The 17,705-nt window shown below is 37.5% G+C and overlaps 2 protein-coding genes across 2 annotated transcripts; one reads left to right on the plus strand and one right to left on the minus strand.

The window, feature by feature from the left end:
• Nucleotides 1-1,480: 1,480 nt before the first annotated feature.
• On the minus strand, nucleotides 1,481-9,613 carry MCEE (methylmalonyl-CoA epimerase). Its single transcript, XM_035553868.2, has 3 exons — nucleotides 9,492-9,613; nucleotides 4,576-4,916; nucleotides 1,481-1,677 (listed from the first exon to the last, which is right to left on the minus strand). Exons 1-3 carry the CDS (start codon nucleotides 9,520-9,522, stop codon nucleotides 1,525-1,527), a joined length of 525 nt encoding a protein of 174 aa, XP_035409761.1. The 5' UTR covers nucleotides 9,523-9,613; the 3' UTR covers nucleotides 1,481-1,524.
• A 215-nt stretch (nucleotides 9,614-9,828) lies between these two features.
• Nucleotides 9,829-17,527, plus strand: MPHOSPH10 (M-phase phosphoprotein 10). Its single transcript, XM_035553869.2, has 11 exons — nucleotides 9,829-9,941; nucleotides 10,470-11,127; nucleotides 11,939-12,087; nucleotides 12,530-12,701; nucleotides 12,949-13,090; nucleotides 13,566-13,633; nucleotides 14,335-14,472; nucleotides 14,701-14,811; nucleotides 15,038-15,145; nucleotides 15,626-15,856; nucleotides 17,267-17,527. Exons 1-11 carry the CDS (start codon nucleotides 9,865-9,867, stop codon nucleotides 17,414-17,416), a joined length of 2,004 nt encoding a protein of 667 aa, XP_035409762.1. The 5' UTR covers nucleotides 9,829-9,864; the 3' UTR covers nucleotides 17,417-17,527.
• The last annotated feature ends 178 nt before the right edge of the window (nucleotides 17,528-17,705 follow it).

Here is a 17,705-nt window from a genome sequence, read left to right on the forward strand (position 1 = left end):
TTACAATGAATATCATAAACTATCCTTTAAACAGTGATTTGTTCAAATACAAGAACCATGCAGAAGACTACATTTTCCTTACAACATGGCAGAGGAAGTATTTGTTTTGAGTACAAAAAAAAATATATCCCTAACTTTGCAGAGTTTGTTTCAGAAGAAAAATTCATAAGGAAGCATCAATGTCTTGAAAGCCCTTTAAAATCTCATGTCAACATTATACTTGTGGTTTGTTGCAGCAAACAGGACACAACACAAATAATTCCATTTCCATTACGTAAAAAATCTCCTAGACTAAAATGAACTTGTTTATGATCAAGCCAAAACTATTTGCAGTATGTGCAAGGATGCAAGAAAGTATAAAATTCGGATTGTGGTTTAGCCAGTAAAAATAACGATTTTTAAGAATTATGAAAAATAATGAGAGAAACAGCAAATCTTCAATTTCTACATCTGACATTATCAAAGCAAGCTTATAAAAGAAACTATCAGGACAAACACTGCTTGCTTAACATATACAAATAAAGTGAAGTCTGTTCAAGTCAACAAACTGTGACTGCAGTCTATCAGAAACATAAGTATGTTGGCATGCTGTTCTCTGATGTGAGGACAGTGTACATAAGCAAGACTTACGTGTCTTGTGCTTTCCAGTGATTTTGTAAGAAAATAGGAAAACAATATTTATAAATATTGTTGCATAGAAAACCAATATTTATAAAGCAAGTGAAAAGATTTCTCACTATTTGTTCAGGTCTCTCCCAAATATCTTTCAATAGATAAAGCTTGAAAAACAAGTATTCAATTCCTGACCACAAAAAAATAAAAAATGCAAGAAGCATCTTATAGTCTGAAACATATTTCAGTCAAATAATTTTTCAGACACTTTTCTTCCCATCACCTGCATATGCACAGAGTTCATTAAAAAACTAACTGATGATTTATGCATGGTAACTTCCTCAGCAGTGATTGTTATGCCAAGGAAAAGTTATTTAATGATTGCAGATGCCCATACAATAAGATACAAATTTGTTTATTGCATGAACCAGTCAATCAGTGTGAAGCACAGGCGGTGAATGGTGAAAACAGAAAGTGCGATGTTCCTTTTCCTTTTAATTCTAAAGGGAATATCTAAGCTATATTGTTGTCACTGAGAAGTGGGTCTCTGCTCTGAAATGTAGAACAAAATAATGTGGCATGACCTAGAAACTGTACAGTTTCTGTGGTTACAGAGGTAAAACCATGCTGCAAGCATGAGGCAATAGAACAAAATAACTTACATATGCAACTTAGCTCATGCATTCATCTTTAGAATCACAGAGAATTCAAGAAATGTCAACACATTAATTCTGAAAATCAGATCAACAACAACAACAAAAAAATCTTCAGCACTATTTCAGCGCTCAAAAGCTGTACTTAATCCACAGGAACTGCAGTGAATCTGTAAAGATTGAACAGTACATCAATATTCCCAGCACCAGCTCAGTAACTTCACAACTCATTTATTGCCTTATATATGAATATTACAGCTCAGGCTTGTTCAAGTTCCACAAGGACTCCATGGCAATCTTTAGGGTGAAGAAAAATCACGGGTTTGCCATGTGCACCTATTTTTGGCTCTTCACTCAGTATTCGAATCTTTTTTTTCTTCAGTTCTGCCATAGCTGCTTTTATGTCATCAACCTTATGAAAGAAAAACACAGTTTACACAAACTGACACATTAAATTGTATTATGCACATTCTACATTTGGGAGCAATAATACAAATCCTTACTAAATTGCTATTTCTAAATTCTAATATAATTGTGAAAATCAATTAAATTCTAAAATCATTTTTAAAATCTAGTCTTAACAATAAAAATCCTACAGAAGTTTGCATTTGTTATTTGAAGATTTTATAAAGTACCGTTTCAGTAAATTCTAGTATATATTTAAGAATTTATTAGATTAAATTTCATCATGCACTAAGTCCATTGATTTATATTGTTACTTTATAAGGACTCTATAAATAATCAAACTCTGCATTGCTATTAATAAGATTGTATTACTTTCAAAGTATCATTAACTAAAGAAGAATGCCTCCCTGTCTAATTGATGACAGAACACTGACTCATTAGATGCTGGTGAAGAGGGAGGGCAATGAGCAGAAGGTAAAAAGAAAATGCCTACTAGATTTATATATACTGCTTCTGAGTAAGTTAAACTTTATCATGTTTCCTGACAAAAACCTTGGAATTACCAGAAACATCCCCAGACTGTGACCTAGTTTTCTTATTGAACTTAATTATAATAATAGCATTTAACATTAAATTTCAGTAGAGTTTCCTGCAGTAAAACATAATTAACAAAAACTGTCTTTGCTGTATTGTGTGATCTTAAGTCTCATGTCATGTCATCAGATGGTTTGGATATAAACCTTGAATGCATCCATCCTTTGAAATAATGAAATTAGCACTCAGTTTAGCAAAGCCAATAGTCAATAACCTACAAAGACCTAGAATTAAAATAATAGCATTGCTGTTTTTCCAGACTGAGGTGTCTGGACATAACTCAGTGAATAAACATACATAATGTATTTTATGGAAGATACCTAGCCTTAACTTGGAGGAACAAACTTCAGTTAATTCCTACTCATTTGCTGCAGTTTTGTTCATGAGAATTCAGAACTCACTACAGTTCTTCCTGCACACAACTACCAGCCAGCAAAAAAAAAAAAGTAAAACCAAATGACTGTCAAGCATTATCTAAAAGAAGACAGCAAAGTGTCATAAGTGTGCCATGCCTTCCTCCAGGTTGCTTCCCCAAGCAGAAAAGCTACTACAGCTGCTGCTCCTGTCCTGCAGAGATGGCCAGAAGAAGAACTGTGTCTGGGCTCAGATGGAATGAACTGTATCCCCAGGGAAGAAGTGAGAGCGAACTGTGGAAAGTCTGTGGTTGTATCCATATTAAGAGACTACCAGGCTTGGATTTCTCTCTTACCCTATCAGTTCTCCACCATACTTTTTGTCACAGATACTGACTCAGTTAGAGCTTGTCTGGAATTATTTAATTTCTTCTAAAAACGCTTATTTTGTCCAAAGCAAATTCCCTATCAACACACCTTTGTAAATTTTTCCTTTGAATAATAAGACAGAAGGAAGAACTGAAAGGTATTTTAATAAACTCATCAGACTTCTTCTACAGTATGGAAAAGTATTTTTAAAATTAATCTTTTTGCAATAAAATTGTTCATGGAAAGGTATTTATACAAAATATTTTTAAATTTCAAATGAACAATCAATTGAGACTGATTTTTTTTTGCAGTTTTTCTGAAAACTATTTTTGCTCAACTTCAGAGGAGGACTTACCTAGAAATGGTAGGGTTTTCCATTCTGAGGGGAATGGGAAACTGGGGGAGGAGGCGTCAACTTCTTTTTGATTGACTATGGTAGCGACCAAATCAGTTTTCAGTACCACGTAAACAGCAGCTCAACAACAGAAGGTTTTCTTTCTATGTGAATTGTTTGGTAACCTTCCATTTGAATTTACATGGAGACCACTAACATAGTTGACTTAGGACAATCTTTTTTCTGAACTTCTATTTATTTTGCTTAGAGAATCTAATAGTCCCAGGCCTTCACTTAGGAAAATCTGGCTGCAGGTAGCACTAGCTCCCAGGTTTAATCAAAATTATCTGCTAGATTATGACTCCTGGCTTACTTGGCCTTACTGTGTATTTGGTTATTGCATACAGTTGTCCATCATGGGATCATTAGCATGTCCCTTTCTTCTGTTTTCATAATTAACAGTATGGCTTAACTTGACTGTCATCTGTGGTTTGTCTGCAACAAGAAAGATTGTATCTCATACAAAACAGATCTACATAGAACAGCTTCAGTTGGTAACAGATATTTCTTGAAAATTATTTAAAGGGATTACATATTCTTGAAACTTTTGGGAGCTTTGAACTCTTTTTGCTGAGAAGTACCTACATCTTCCTAATCTTGTATGTCTAACTAAGTACCACTGGTCTTACAGAAGGCTTGAGGACTTTTTTTGGTTTTCCTGTAAATCACTTTTTTATTCTACACTCCCTGTTTCTGACGTTCAATTTCACATTTCTGTAACAGCAGCCTACCAATTCTATTTGGGGTCAATTTAAACAGAATTAATTTTCTATTCTTGAACACCTGCACATACTCAAACTTAATGTAGGAAAAATTGCAATGCCTGTGCCTATGCAAAATTTCTCAATTTTCAATGAAAGCACGCATATGCAAACACTGGTCTTGATAGATGAAATCTGAAAACAATTTCACTCACATCAGTAATCCCGTTACTTTTTATTTATAACTCTTTGTATGAAATAATATAGTTTGCAAGACTCAAATATGGAAAACATTGAAAACATTTATCATAGGCAGCAATGTGGAATTTTTCATCTAACATCTACACTAAAACATGGGTATAATCCTCTTATACAAGTGAAACTTTCACAGATATGACAGCCTTATATATATGTTTTTTACACAGGTCAATCCTATGAAAAAAAATTAATTTACTATCCATTGTCTTGTTATACGATACATTGTGTTAAAATACCTCAATGCAGATATGATGCATTCCTCCAGTCTTGTTCTTTTGCAGAAAACTTGTAATGGGACTTTTCTCTCCTAAAGGGTGTAGAAGTTCCAGCTTTGTATTTCCCAGCTCCACAAAAACAGTGTAGACACCATGTTCAGGCAGAGCTACAGTCTCGCTCACCTGTGCTCCTAACACATCTTTATACAAGGACTGAGCTTTCTCCAAATCAGGCACTGCAATTGCTACATGATTAAGTCGGCCCAGTTTCCACAAAGAGCTTGGAATGTTTTGAGAAAAAGAATGCGATGATGCTAAAGTTCGTATCATAAGAGCTGAAGTCTGCAATCTGGTAAGAAGCCCTGAAAAAAAATGAATAGCACCGATATAATGCTTTTGAGAAATTATCAGTATCTGCTCTTTCCCCTTTTAATGAGGCCTATGTAACTCCTGTGTCATAAGCACACTAGTGTGGAAAGCCGAAGGTTAAAAAAGTGTTGTAAATGCTTATATCTGTCTGTTAAAAATTGGAATACATGGCCAAACATAACAGTCAACTGCATAACGTACTTAAATGTTACTTCTGAATTTTTCAAAGCTTCTTATAAGATAGAGAAAGAAACAAGGACATGTCTATACATATAGAAATTATAACAAACAAACAAAACCAAGGACAGAAGTAACTGATATTGCAGGATCCAAGAGAAAGATAAAAGACTTGAACTCTTAGCTGTCAGAACTATAGCAAGGAAAGAAATGTCATGTTGTGTTTGAGGCTTAAGGGATGCTAAATACTGATTTCTGATTTTTTCTCTGAAGAATTAAGTCTTTAGCCTCTCTTATTTTTCATGTGCCGTACAGGTCTTATACTTAGTTTCAGTGGTCTGTTTCAAGATGCTTAGAAATATTTCAGTTCTAAGTACTGTGAATAATACCACATTCTACTGACCAATAACACTTCAGAAGCTTATCCTTAGAAAGTTAAAATTGTATTTCCTTTTTTAATGCAACTAGTGCCACTGACTTCAGCATGACTTAAAAAAGAGAAAGATTATGATTTGTCTCATCATAAATGAAAAGATAATGAAAAAAATACTGGATGACAATATGACACAAAGGCAAGGGCTAACATCTAGACGTCGACAAAAGATGGAAAAGTCTTGGAGAACTTGGGGCCATAAAAAACTGCTTAGATGTCTATTGAACTCTTCACAGACTGCTCTGACAAGACGGTTCTGACCTTTGCACTATCTCACTATCTGTCATATTTCTGCACTGCTCACAGATAGTTCTAAAGTTGCTTGAATTTTAAAAAGTCAGGAAAAAAAAGTAAAATTAGGATAATTACAAATAAAAATGAATCTATCTAAGTAGTACAATTTGGAAAGATGGGGGGGGGGAACTGCGGTCTTATCAATTGTGTCTCGCACCACAGTTAGAATTAAATGAAAGGGTATATTGATAAAGGCAGCATTTGAATTTCATGCTGATTTGCTTTAGGCCATGTCAGAGTTCCCCATGCCTCAAGGCCAAGCTAGAGGCATCTCAGCATTCTGGAAGTCTTTGATGCATTCTTAGCTTTAAATTCACAAATGTGCCATTTTGCTAAGCGATTGTGCCAGGGAGGCACTGAAATTTTGGATGCTTTCCAACACACTTAGGATAACTTTGCTTACATTTTTCAGGCTCTTTGTGCTGTGGAAAGTTAGTAACACCTGTAAGGTTAGCAGTACCTGTAATTAATCATCTGGTTTGACTGTAGGAAACGGAACTACCATTTAACTGGAAGGCTACAGCTGTCAGTTTATTTTTCTTCACAAAGAATGATACAGTACTGATAGATGTACGTGCATGTGTTTATGTGTAAGCTTTAAAATTACAACATGAAATTCACATAATTTCGAATACTACCATGAAAGTAAGTGTACTCAAAATCTTTTGATAATATTAAATCAACAGCCTACGTTAAGTGCTTCCATAAACCTGCTCACTTCTCCAAGTAACTGCTCTGGTGTATTTCTTGCCAGCCTTTCACACAGTACATCCTGTCATCACTTTCATCACAGCCAGAAGTTCTGGAAAATTCTTTTTCACTTTTGTTACCTTTAGGCTATAATAGTGACAGTATTGCAACTGAGTATTTCAAAGCTTTTTACATATTAAAAAAAAAATCCACTAGCAACTTCACAGCAGAAAAATTCTTGTTTTTCCAATGTTCCTGCTGAATCTATTCAGTAGATACACTTGCTATCTAAATGGAACTGTGTCGGGGTGAACAAAGCAGCTGCCTGAGGAAGCAATACTTTGCAATGCTCTATAATGTACAAAACAAGAAACATGCAGTATCTAGTTGGCATAATTAGAGGTATGGATAAATAACTAGAGTTTGACCAGATCACCAGAGTAACTAATGCATTAAAAAAAAAAAAAGTCAATTTTTTTTCCATGTACCCAAGATCAGTAGCTGTTTCCTGGCATTAATACTTAGGGCCTGATCCAATTCTTGGAGAAGCAAGAGAAACTCTTTCACTTAGAGAAAGTCAGTATTTTCCAGAAGAGAAAAATACTTTGAAAGGAGCGCTTACTACACTTACATTTTTGATGTTTTCTATAGCACTTTTGTTGTTTCGTCCCTGCTTCCAAATATTAACATCCCGTGATTGAGTGGAAATGCTAGTAATGTAGATTTTCAAGCAATCTTTACAGATGGGAATGGGCAAAATTTTTCTCAATCATCTTTATATCTCCTGTAATCATCTGTAATTCTTGCTGTACCTCACACAGGGCAAAAGATTACATGGTTATTATAATTTATTCTGTATTTCGTCTATTTTCAAGTAAATTGACATTTGACAGAAATTAGATAGATTGTCACTCGGCTATTACTGAAGCAATAGCAAAAGAAATAGAAACAGTTAATTCTGTTGGGCTCTGCTCAAGAAACACTTGATTTTTTGCAGTGTTTCCAGGAAAGATAAGAGAGAAGTAAAGAATAATCCTAAGATTCTTGTAAAGTCAAAAATACTCATATGGCAGTATTTTTTATGTCTCTCTCCACTTCTTCCTCCAAAGGTGGTAGGACTCTGTATTTTTCTGGTGATTATGTAGGGACAGAGAACTCTACAGAGTTTGTTTTTTTTTATAAACTTTTATCTATGAAGACATGTGAATTTATTCTAGCTCTAGTCATAAGCATATAGAGCTTTAATTTTAAACACATAAATATCAGTATGAATTGGCTGAGAATAAACAAAAAACACTTGTTTTTTTTCTGGCATTATATAGATTAGTAACTATATAGTTACTGTAATTCTAATTCTATTAATACAATTCTAATCTTTACTCATCTTCATGTTTCTGGTCTCATTTTTGTGCTAAAAAGTAGCACACTCAATAATCAAAAGATGACCCTGAAATGAAAAAGAAAGCTTTTTAGCAGCTTCAAGCTTGAAACATGAAGCTCATGTTTGAAGCTCATGCTTGAAGCTCATGTTTCAGGAAAGAAACACTGCAAGTTATGTATATATCACAAAACTAGTCCTTTGTTCAGGTAAATGTTGTGGTTACACTCTTTAACCACAAAAACATTCATCCAGTAACTTACAGTATTACTCAAATAATTCTGAACTTTCTCCAATGCTAAAAAATAGACGTTCTCTGTTTCTTTTGAAGCCAATGGACACTGTGACTGAAGTTATCTGTCCAAGTATCTGTCCTGTTTGAAAAACTTTCATATGCTGCCCAAAGTTACACATGCAGTTTTTCTACTCCTAGTATACATACATCATTTGCCCCTACTGTTTTTGTTTTGTTTTTGTAAAGACCTAATTTTTCACACACTGACAACCAAGTCAGAATTTTTCTAGGTATTTTGTCCTTTAGAGAAGATTCATCAGACCTTGTTCTCATATATGATTGCTGTCTTTCTAGCCTTAGTGTTACTGCTGAATGTACATCACCATCTTCAGCTTCATTTGAAGAATATTTTAAGGTATCTATTTGTTTTTTATTCTGTTGGTAATTGACTCAGCACTAGTATTGTGCACATCAGCGTTTAAACACGTACAGCTCTCAGTAGAGGCTTACGTTCTATTACAGGACAGGTTATGACCATGAAGTCTGAAGTACCCAATAAAATGGCACCCTCCTAATGTTTATTCATAGGCTGGTTGCTGCAGTGGGGCAGTGTTTGTTGACTTACACATCGAGGTAAATAAATGCACCCAAACCCTACTGAATTCAGTCATGTTCTCAGTGGAGGGGTTGTAGAGCTGTGGGTTACAATGAGAAGAACCTCGTCACTGCTCTGGTTGGTTTGAAGCTGAGAAAACTCCGAAGCATGGAGACAGCGTTCTCAGCAAAGGGAGTGAGGCATAGAGGGGCTGCGTATTAGCTCTCTGGAGCAAAGGGAAAAAGGGCATAGTGTGTGTGTTCTCAAATCCCAGGAACTTCAAGGTGGTGTTAGCATCTTGGAAACTTTGCCAGCCAACAAGGCTCAGGTCATCCTGTTCTCACTTGTGCTGGAGGTGGCTTTTGGGAATCAGAAGGGCTCTGGTTTGTAGAACTGAGTCACATTTTGTTGCAGCTGTTTATTCTCTCAAAGTGCAATTACACGGGGGTGTTTTCATCCCGTATCCCACTGAGCACCGCACAGCACCGAGCCGCCCGTTCACCTGTTCCTGCAGCCAGTGCAGAGCCCGGCAACCCAGCGCGGTTCGGCACGGCGAGCTCGGTGTGCCCTCGCCGGTAGGAGAGGGCGCAGCGCCGCCGGTGACTGCGGTGCCCGGGCAGTCACTCTGCGTTTGACCCCTGCGTTCAGACAGGCTGCCCCGCGCTCCTGTCCCCGCACCCTAGGCGTGAAGCGGGAGCGCCGGGCCCCGGGGCCGCCCCCCGTCCCACACCCCCCGTCCCGCACCCCCCGTCCGGCCGCGCGTTACCGGCCGCCGCCCGCCGCCCGCAGGCCGCCATCTCGCCGCTCGCCGCCGCCCGGCCGCAGGCGGGCGGGGCCTGGCCGCGGGGAACGCCCTCACGGAGCTGGGCGGCTCGGGGCGGCCCGGGGCTGCGGCACGGCACCGGGACGCGGTGCCGAGCTTCACCTCACCCCAGCCCACCCCACCAAGCGGCCCGCGAGGAAATGGCGGCGGGGACGTGAAGGTGAGGGCGCGAGGCGCCACGGCCGGGCCTTTGCTTGGGGCGGGCGGAGCGCTCCGTGCGCGGAACGCTGGGGCCGCGCCGCGGGAGGTGTCCGGAGCGCTCCGCCGCGGGCCTCGGGGCGGGGCTGGCGGCCGCACGCGCCGTGGCCGGGGCAAGATGGCGGCGCGCAGCGGGCTGGAGGCCGCGCTGAGGGTGGCGGGCGCTGCCGCCGCGCGGCCCGAGCAGTTCCTGAGGTACCGCCGGCGGCCTCCGCGCAGCGGGAGGGGAGGAGGGCAGGGGGCCTCTTGCCGGCCGGCCACCGGCGCCGCGGAGCCCTCCTGCGGGCGGTGTGGGCGGCAGGCCTGACCGCCCTCGGGAGCTGGGAAAGCGGGGTCTGCGTGCGTTCCGGCTGCGCTGTGGGGCCGGTGACCAGGGCACAACTGGAGGGAACACCCAAGCGTGAATGCTGAGGAAGATAACTGTTTAGGTATCTCGAATGTGTGAGTGTAGTGAAGCTGAAAGGCTTAAAAATTGTAACGCTTCTGCTTCTAGGAACGTTCGGTAGCAGTACTGAAGCACGTGGAAAGTTAGGCAAAAGCTGTAATTGTTGAAAGGTGCTAGGAAGGTGCTACGCTGTAGCACCAAAATAACTAAGCAGATAGAAAGCTACGGTGTGACCATGCGGTTACCTTAGTAGAAGCTGTGAATGAATGAAAGCTAGCCAACTCTGAAAAAAAGAAATAACTGTTGTGCTTTTTAAAGCTTTAACTTTTTTCTCCTAGTGTACAAGATGGGCTGGCTGCTGAGTTCAGAGCGTTAACAAAGACTCTATACGATTTAAATAAAGCTCTGGGAAGCAATATAGTTCGTGGGAGCCCTCTAAAAGAGCTGGTGATAGAAAATTTTGATGAAGAACAGATTTGGCAACAACTAGAGCTCCAGAATAATGCAATTCTTGATTTCTTCAAGAAATCCATTGCAAGGGATGCCAACGATAAAGATCTTTGCCTTGTCTCAGACCGGGAAGATGATGGCTCTGATGCAGAGGCTAGCAGTGATAATGAATTGGAAGACATAATGGAAGCAGAAACTGAACAGGAGAATGTTTCTACAAAACAAGAAACTAAAGCTAAAGAAAAGCAAAGTAAACCCAAAGAAACCATAACGCAGAAGTACAGTGATGAGGATTCTGATGTTGACTTTGATATTGATGCACTAGAAGAACAAACTAAAATAGCAAAGGAAACAACGCTGAAAAAAAAAGGAAGGAAATCTGTAGTGGATGACAAGTTTTTCAAGCTGGCTGAGATGGAAGCTTTTTTAGAACATGCAGAGAAGGAAAATAGGGAGAGGGAGGAGGAGGAGGAAGACGATATCAATTACTTTGAAGACATCATCTCGGATGATGAGGAAGAGGAACCTGAAGAAACCAAAGTCAAAGTAAGAAGATCAGTAAACTAACTATCTGAATTCTTTTTTCGTGAAATCAAGATCTGATATCTGTTAGGTTTACTATAAATTGTTGAGCTCACAGGAGAAACTGCCAAGTTAAAATGATTGGAAAACTAATGATTGCTGTTAATATTTGATGTTAAGTATCTGGTAGCAAAATGCACCAGTGCACAAGTACATACTGTCTTCCTATTCCAGTCTCTGTTTAGATGGATTTCAGGTTTCTGCATGAATTAAGGACTTGGTAGTCATGTTGTAAGAAATAGGTGACCTTGCAGAATATGTGACCCAGCTTAACAAGAAAGCTGTGTTGCTCAACATTGATGTCTCATGATTAGGGATCACTAAGGTGACTGATGCAGAGCAACGGAGGCTTGGCAACTTCTTTTTCCAGGGACAGGGCTTTGTAACTCAAATTTCGCAAGTTGCTGAGTACTTGTTTCAAAAATTAATCTTTTCTTATTTAAAGTTGCCAGAGATTCTTGCTTGCAAGAACTGTGCCCAGGGTATAAGGAAGCATGTACACATACCAGTGAATAATCAGAAAAATTCATTGCTCTCTGACTTTAGTACATGTTGAAGTTAGAAATGAATTTAAGTGGCAGAATGTCTTGAGTACTTGTAAAAGAGGTTAATTTTACAGAGATGCTCTGCGCTAGGTTAATGCTCCAGTAAACTGAACTACTATTACACAAGTCATGCTATTCCCCAGATGTTAGCCTTTCAGAGGCAGGCTGCTCTTAGACTTCTGTCATCCTAACCGCTTTTTTGGTTTTTGTTTTCCCTGTCACCTTCTTAGTCAATTAAAAGTTCTAGAGACCTGACGTACAAAGACTTCTTTGATCCTGTTGATGACAATGATGACTTAGTAGCTAATGGTGTTGAAGATGATCAGGAAGAGGAAGTAGACAGTGCTATTGAAAAGGAGAATGAAGAAAACATGTCTGAGTAAGTATTGGCTTTATTTGCAGTTAAATGTCTTTATAATTTTACACTGAAGAGTGGCGCTGTTCAAATAGAAAATAAATTGTGAATTCCAGGTTCACTTGAGTCACGGTTTGTCATTTTCTGTTATCTGTTGTATGTTCATGGATTGCATTGTTATCTTAGTCAAAAAGTAGTTTATTTACTTCCCTTCTTAGTGTTGTTTCTTGGGATTTATTTCAGTAAATGATTTAATAACCATAACTTCAGCTTTTGAAGGTTATTTTTTGATGTATAGATGTTTCCATAGTGTCTTTGCCTTTAGGCTTCAATGAAAGTCTATTGCAGTTCTTAACTATGGGTTAGTTGTAACAGGTAAAGTTGTAATGGCTGAAATATCTTCATGCACAAATGTTAGTGGCTTTTTAACCTTTACTTCATTTTAAATTGTATTTTAATTTTACAGGGTGGAGGATATTAATGAGATGATGGAAAATGTGAGAGGTAAAAAGGCCTCTTCAAAAGTTACTTTTAGATTGCCAGACGATAGTGAAACTGAAGATGGTACTGACATGCAATTAGAGAAGAGCATTGATCCCGGTGAAATAAAGTCATCTTTTGAAAAGAGACAGGAAAAGGTAATTGTTTTATCATTTTGCTAATACTTTTAAACAGTGACCAATGTTTTTTAATAATTGTGTACATGGCATACGTGAAAGGACTTCTTAAACTTAATAAAGTAGTTTATCAGATGTGTGTATGCAATTACGTATCTTCACATTATATGAGGAGGATTTGGAAGTACCTGAAATGGCTATGGATTTCTTGCCTTGAGTTTACTTGTGAACTGTTTTAAACTTCTTAGGAAATTGTTTTTTTTTTCAGATGAGTGAAAAAATAAAAAGTTTAGAAGAAGAGTTGTTAGAAGAGAAACCTTGGCAGCTTAAAGGAGAAGTGACTGGACAAAAAAGACCGGAAAATAGCCTTTTGGAGGAAACAATACTCTTTGATCATGCAGTCCGAATGGGTAAGTATTGAGGGAGGGCTTTCTTGAGAGTATATTCCCGTACCAAGTTGGATTGTCTTGCCTGTGAGCATGATGACAACACCCATGACTTGAGAATAGGGTAACAAAAACACTAGTTAAACTTCTCAGCACGTCTTTGAGGCTGTGCGTTTTCATTGTGGAAATTACAGGAAGCTATAGTCTTCTTGGTTCAATTTTAACTTACCTGCAAGTTCATTAATTCAGTAGCAGTTTTAGTCACTTAAAAGCCATATGTAACATCATTCTCTTTCCCATTTTCATCTCTCTCTAAGGTAGTGGAAGAAAACATTATTTGCTTGACTTCATCAATCTCTAGTTCAAGAAAAATTTTCAACTACTACATATTTGTTGAGGCTTTACTTTGTTTTTCTTTTATTTTTTCTTTCTTTTTGATTCCTCAGAGCAAAAAGCGTTTCTTGCTGGAGAAACGTTAATCTTTTCTTCTTCTTTTCAGCTCCTGTGATCACAGAAGAAACTACTTTTCAGCTTGAAGATATCATTAAACAGAGAATATTGGATGAGGTTAATATCTTGCTTGTTCTTCTCCATTTTGTTCATTGACTTTATTCACAGGGCACATTCTAAGAATGTTTAAGCTCTTAACATATGAGATACAAGGTTTTCTTGATTGTTTTCTGCAACTAGCTGTTTCATTTTGCCTTAATGAATGGGGCTTTAGATTCATAATTTTTTTTTTTAAGTGTGTGTTATAAGCTAGGTTTTGATGTTCTTCAAACTAAAGATTATTTACAGATAAAACTATAAGGAGTTCCTCTGGAATATAATGCCAGTCTCACTTTTTTTCTGTTATCCTAGTTGCGTAGTTCTTTATGCATTCTAAATACTAACCAAAGCTCAAATGTGTACTTTATTTTTCTTAAAAGCCACTGATAAAAGATTTGTATCCCACAATTTGTTGAGGCTTACTGTTTGCTAAATAAATAAATAAATAGAATTACATATTGGAAGAGTATTTAAGGAAATTACACGTTTGTAATTGATTATACTATTTTTGCCCTGATTCACTGAAAATAAGCACAGAAGCTTGAGCTATGTGTCTTCTATTACTTCTTCAAATTAAAGTGTGAACTTCCTGAGTTCCTGGGGAAGCCACACGCATTAGTTAGTTAACATGTCAGATAAGTAATGTTCTAAATAAGCTGTAACAACTAACACGTATTAGTCTGTAGTTGTATTTGGTTGTTAATTTATGACTTTCTCAGGCATGGGACGATGTAGAACCGAAAGAAAAACCAAAAGAGGATGCCTTTGAATACAAGAAGCGTATCACTTTGGACCATGAAAAAAGTAAACTGAGTCTTGCTGAGATCTATGAGCAAGAATACTTGAAACTTCACCAGGTAACAAAAACAATGCCTTTCCTATTGCTTTGAAGTTTGTATCACATAAGCATATATATTAACTTGTATGCTACTAACTGCTTTAAGCTTTATGGAAGTACTTCAGACTTCTCTTGAGTGTTCATGTGCCATGTGGAATGGCTCTGAATTGCATACTGTGTTACCAGTCTTGCTAAAGTGAAATTGCTTTATGAGTGGTGTTGCACTAACATTACATTATTAATGCAGCAAAAAACTGAAGAGGAAGAAAATCCTGAACACAAAGAAATTCAGGAAATGATGGATTTGCTCTTCCTGCAACTGGATGCGCTTTGTAATTTCCACTTCACACCCAAACCAGTAAGTAGTTCAGTTTCAAAGTTACTCTTTTTCTTTATTTTCTTTGAAACTGGAGACTTTCAATTTCCCTAGTATATTTTGAATAAACATTGAGCTTGTACTTTTTTGTATTAAATGCGCTATAACTGCCTCTTAAATATAACTAGATATTTAATGTGTTCAGTTACATGTAAATTCCATTCCTTTGAGATGGTATACTTAGTCCTGAATATTTCTTTATTTCTAGCCTGTGCCAGAAGTGAAAATAGTTTCAAACCTGCCAGCTATCACTATGGAAGAAGTAGCACCTGTTGCTGTTAGTGATGCTGCTCTCTTAGCACCAGAGGAGATCAAGGTAAAAAGACAAACAAAAACCAAAACCCAACCAAATAACACACAAACAAACAGAAAAAGCGAGGATCTATATTCATAACAGAAGGGTGTACTGGATGCCAGATCAGTGGGAGAATTCTGCTCCCCCATCCACTCAAGGTTACTTACCTCATGAACCTCCTTGCCTAGCATTTTAAAATCTCTTAAATAGCTGGAAGGAGTGGGAAGAGTTTATAAGACCATGCTATGTCATGATACTAACTTACAGATGGTTTTTATTCTTGACTTGTGATGGTAATTGTTTTTGCCAATATATAGCTGGGTGGAAGGGGAAGTTAAACAGCAATAGACTGTCAATTGTACAAACACTACTAACCAGCTTCTGACCGTTTTCAGTCTATGCCTTAACGTGTCAGACACCTGAAATAATGGAAACACTAAGACAACCTTGAATACTCTAAAGTGAGTTTTCTTCTGCATGCTTATATTTTTTTCTTTTTAGGAAAAGAACAAAGCTGGTGATGTAAAAACAGATGCAGAAAAGACTTCCACAGACAAAAAACGAGAGCGAAGAAAGAAAAAGCTTCGTAAACGTATAAAGCTAAGGGAAAAAGAGAAACGTCAAAAGCTTCTTGAAAAGACAAAACCGGAGCAAGGCATAAAACTCAGCAAAAAAGCTGCTGCAGCAAAATTGAAAAAGCTTACAAAAGAAGGCAAAGCAACTCTGCTCAAGGTAATGCTGTCTTGAGTAGTCTTGTATAACTTAATTTTCTTTAGCTGATGAGCTCTAAAATCCCAGGGGTAGATAATGTTTAACACAGTTAGAGGAAAGGATTTGCTTCTCTCCTATCCCTCTAGGCATAACTACACTTCCTACCATCCCCTCAGAAATTCTTGTACCAAGTAGTGTATCTGCTTGCCTACACAAACCTTGATACCTTATTTATGTTTGAGTAAATATAAAAGGTAAATACAACTGCTGGAAAGGAAGAGGTAGGAAGTAGACATGGAAAGGATGTATGTTTTTTTTTCCTCCCCCTTTTTTTTCCTTGCATTCTTTTGAGTTGTAATTTTGGAAGTACTGGTCTAATCTGTGCATGGAACTGAATGCAAAGTAGTGTTGAACGTCTTTTTTTACTCCTGATTTTGCTGATTACCCTGTGAATGTGATGTCAGGAGAGCAGCCCGAAAAAACATAGCTCTGAGTTGTGCTCTGTAGTGACCTCCTTTTTATAATGCATATTCATGTAGATGTTATTACTTGAATTATAATGAATAAATCATGCCTAATTGGTTGTTGGAACCTTCAAAAGCTTATTCAGGGTGAGATATACTAAATGAGAATATTAATTTTGGATGTGTAGATAATCTTTAGATAAGGAAAAACATGAACTGTATGATACAATTACTTTGTGTCATAGTACACTCACAAAACAAATGATTGTTTGTGTTAGGTACTACTTTTTTATTTCAAAGTTCAGAAGGTGATGTTCCTGCAAATACTAGAAGTATATTCAGTCTCTTATTTCCTGTGTTTGGACTGTCCCACTTGACTAAATGGGACTGACTACTTGCATGCAGAACTGAAGATGAGGTTTCTACTTAGGTCTCTGTAAGCTTTGAGTAACTGAACTTACTTCAAACTATAATGTGCCTATTGGCTTTTTTTACGTTTTGTGGAGCTTTCTTTATAATCCCATCAGATTGATCTTGTGCTTTGCATGCTATAAAAAAGTAAATTTATATTCCACCTGTGATGCCTTATAAATTAATTTTTTTAAATGTCTGAAATTCTGGTGTATTGGAAATAAATAGGAAAATAACTTCATTACTTCTAAACCACTTCTGTTTACCTTTTCAAAAGAAAAACAAAATACAAAATGTAAGCTCAGTAATTGTAGCTTAATATGCAGTTCTAGTTGTAGCTCACATGCCTTAGTTCCCTACTATGCCAAATCAGAATTAGAAAGGAAGCATAATCTTTAGCCAGAATGGCATAAGAATCTGCTAAAAAGAGATGACTCTCTGAAAATTAATTAGTATTTTACATATGATATTTGATTTTTAAAAGAAATGATAAATAATATAGTGGTACTGTCTATATGTTTCTTGGTGTTATAACAAATACTGGTTCCATTGACAGGATGAAGGAAAAGACAAGGCCTTGAAATCATCCCAAGCCTTCTTTTCTCAGTTACAAGACCAAGTGAAAATGCAAGTCAAAGATGCAAACAAATTAAAGAAGAAACAAAAGAAGCAGAAAGAAGTCTCTGTCCATAAACTTAAATTGTAATTTAAGTTTTAATACATGCTCTGTCTTGTATATATTAGAATGTTTCTATTTTAATGCTGCATTGGAATAAATGCTGGGTTTTATACATCATTAAAATGTTCTGTGAACCTCTATGGTGATATACAGGTGTTATTCCCTATTTTATTTTTTTTCTTCCTACTGTTGAACTCCTTGATTGTCTAATTCTAAAAAGATCATTTTTTTGACATAAGGCATGTATATAAAGCAATGTGTGATGTGGCTGTATGTTCTTCAAACTATAGCCCATAGCTTCTTTATGTAGTTGTTT

Source organism: Cygnus atratus, chromosome 11 (assembly GCF_013377495.2).
Source record: "Cygnus atratus isolate AKBS03 ecotype Queensland, Australia chromosome 11, CAtr_DNAZoo_HiC_assembly, whole genome shotgun sequence".
Classification (NCBI taxonomy): Eukaryota; Metazoa; Chordata; class Aves; order Anseriformes; family Anatidae; genus Cygnus; species Cygnus atratus.

Coding starts and splice junctions, on each gene's coding strand:
- MCEE (XM_035553868.2), bottom strand. CDS start 9,522: ATGGCGGCCTGCGGGCGGCGGGCGGCGGCCG. Junction 4,917..9,491: donor CGGGCGGCGGGCGGCGGCCG/GTAACGCGCGGC, acceptor ATTTTTTTTCAG/GGCTTCTTACCAGATTGCAG. Junction 1,678..4,575: donor TGCATCATATCTGCATTGAG/GTATTTTAACAC, acceptor TTCTTTCATAAG/GTTGATGACATAAAAGCAGC.
- MPHOSPH10 (XM_035553869.2), top strand. CDS start 9,865: ATGGCGGCGCGCAGCGGGCTGGAGGCCGCGCTGAGGGTGGCGGGCGCT. Junction 13,091..13,565: donor TGATCATGCAGTCCGAATGG/GTAAGTATTGAG, acceptor TCTTCTTTTCAG/CTCCTGTGATCACAGAAGAA. Junction 15,146..15,625: donor TAGCACCAGAGGAGATCAAG/GTAAAAAGACAA, acceptor TTTTCTTTTTAG/GAAAAGAACAAAGCTGGTGA.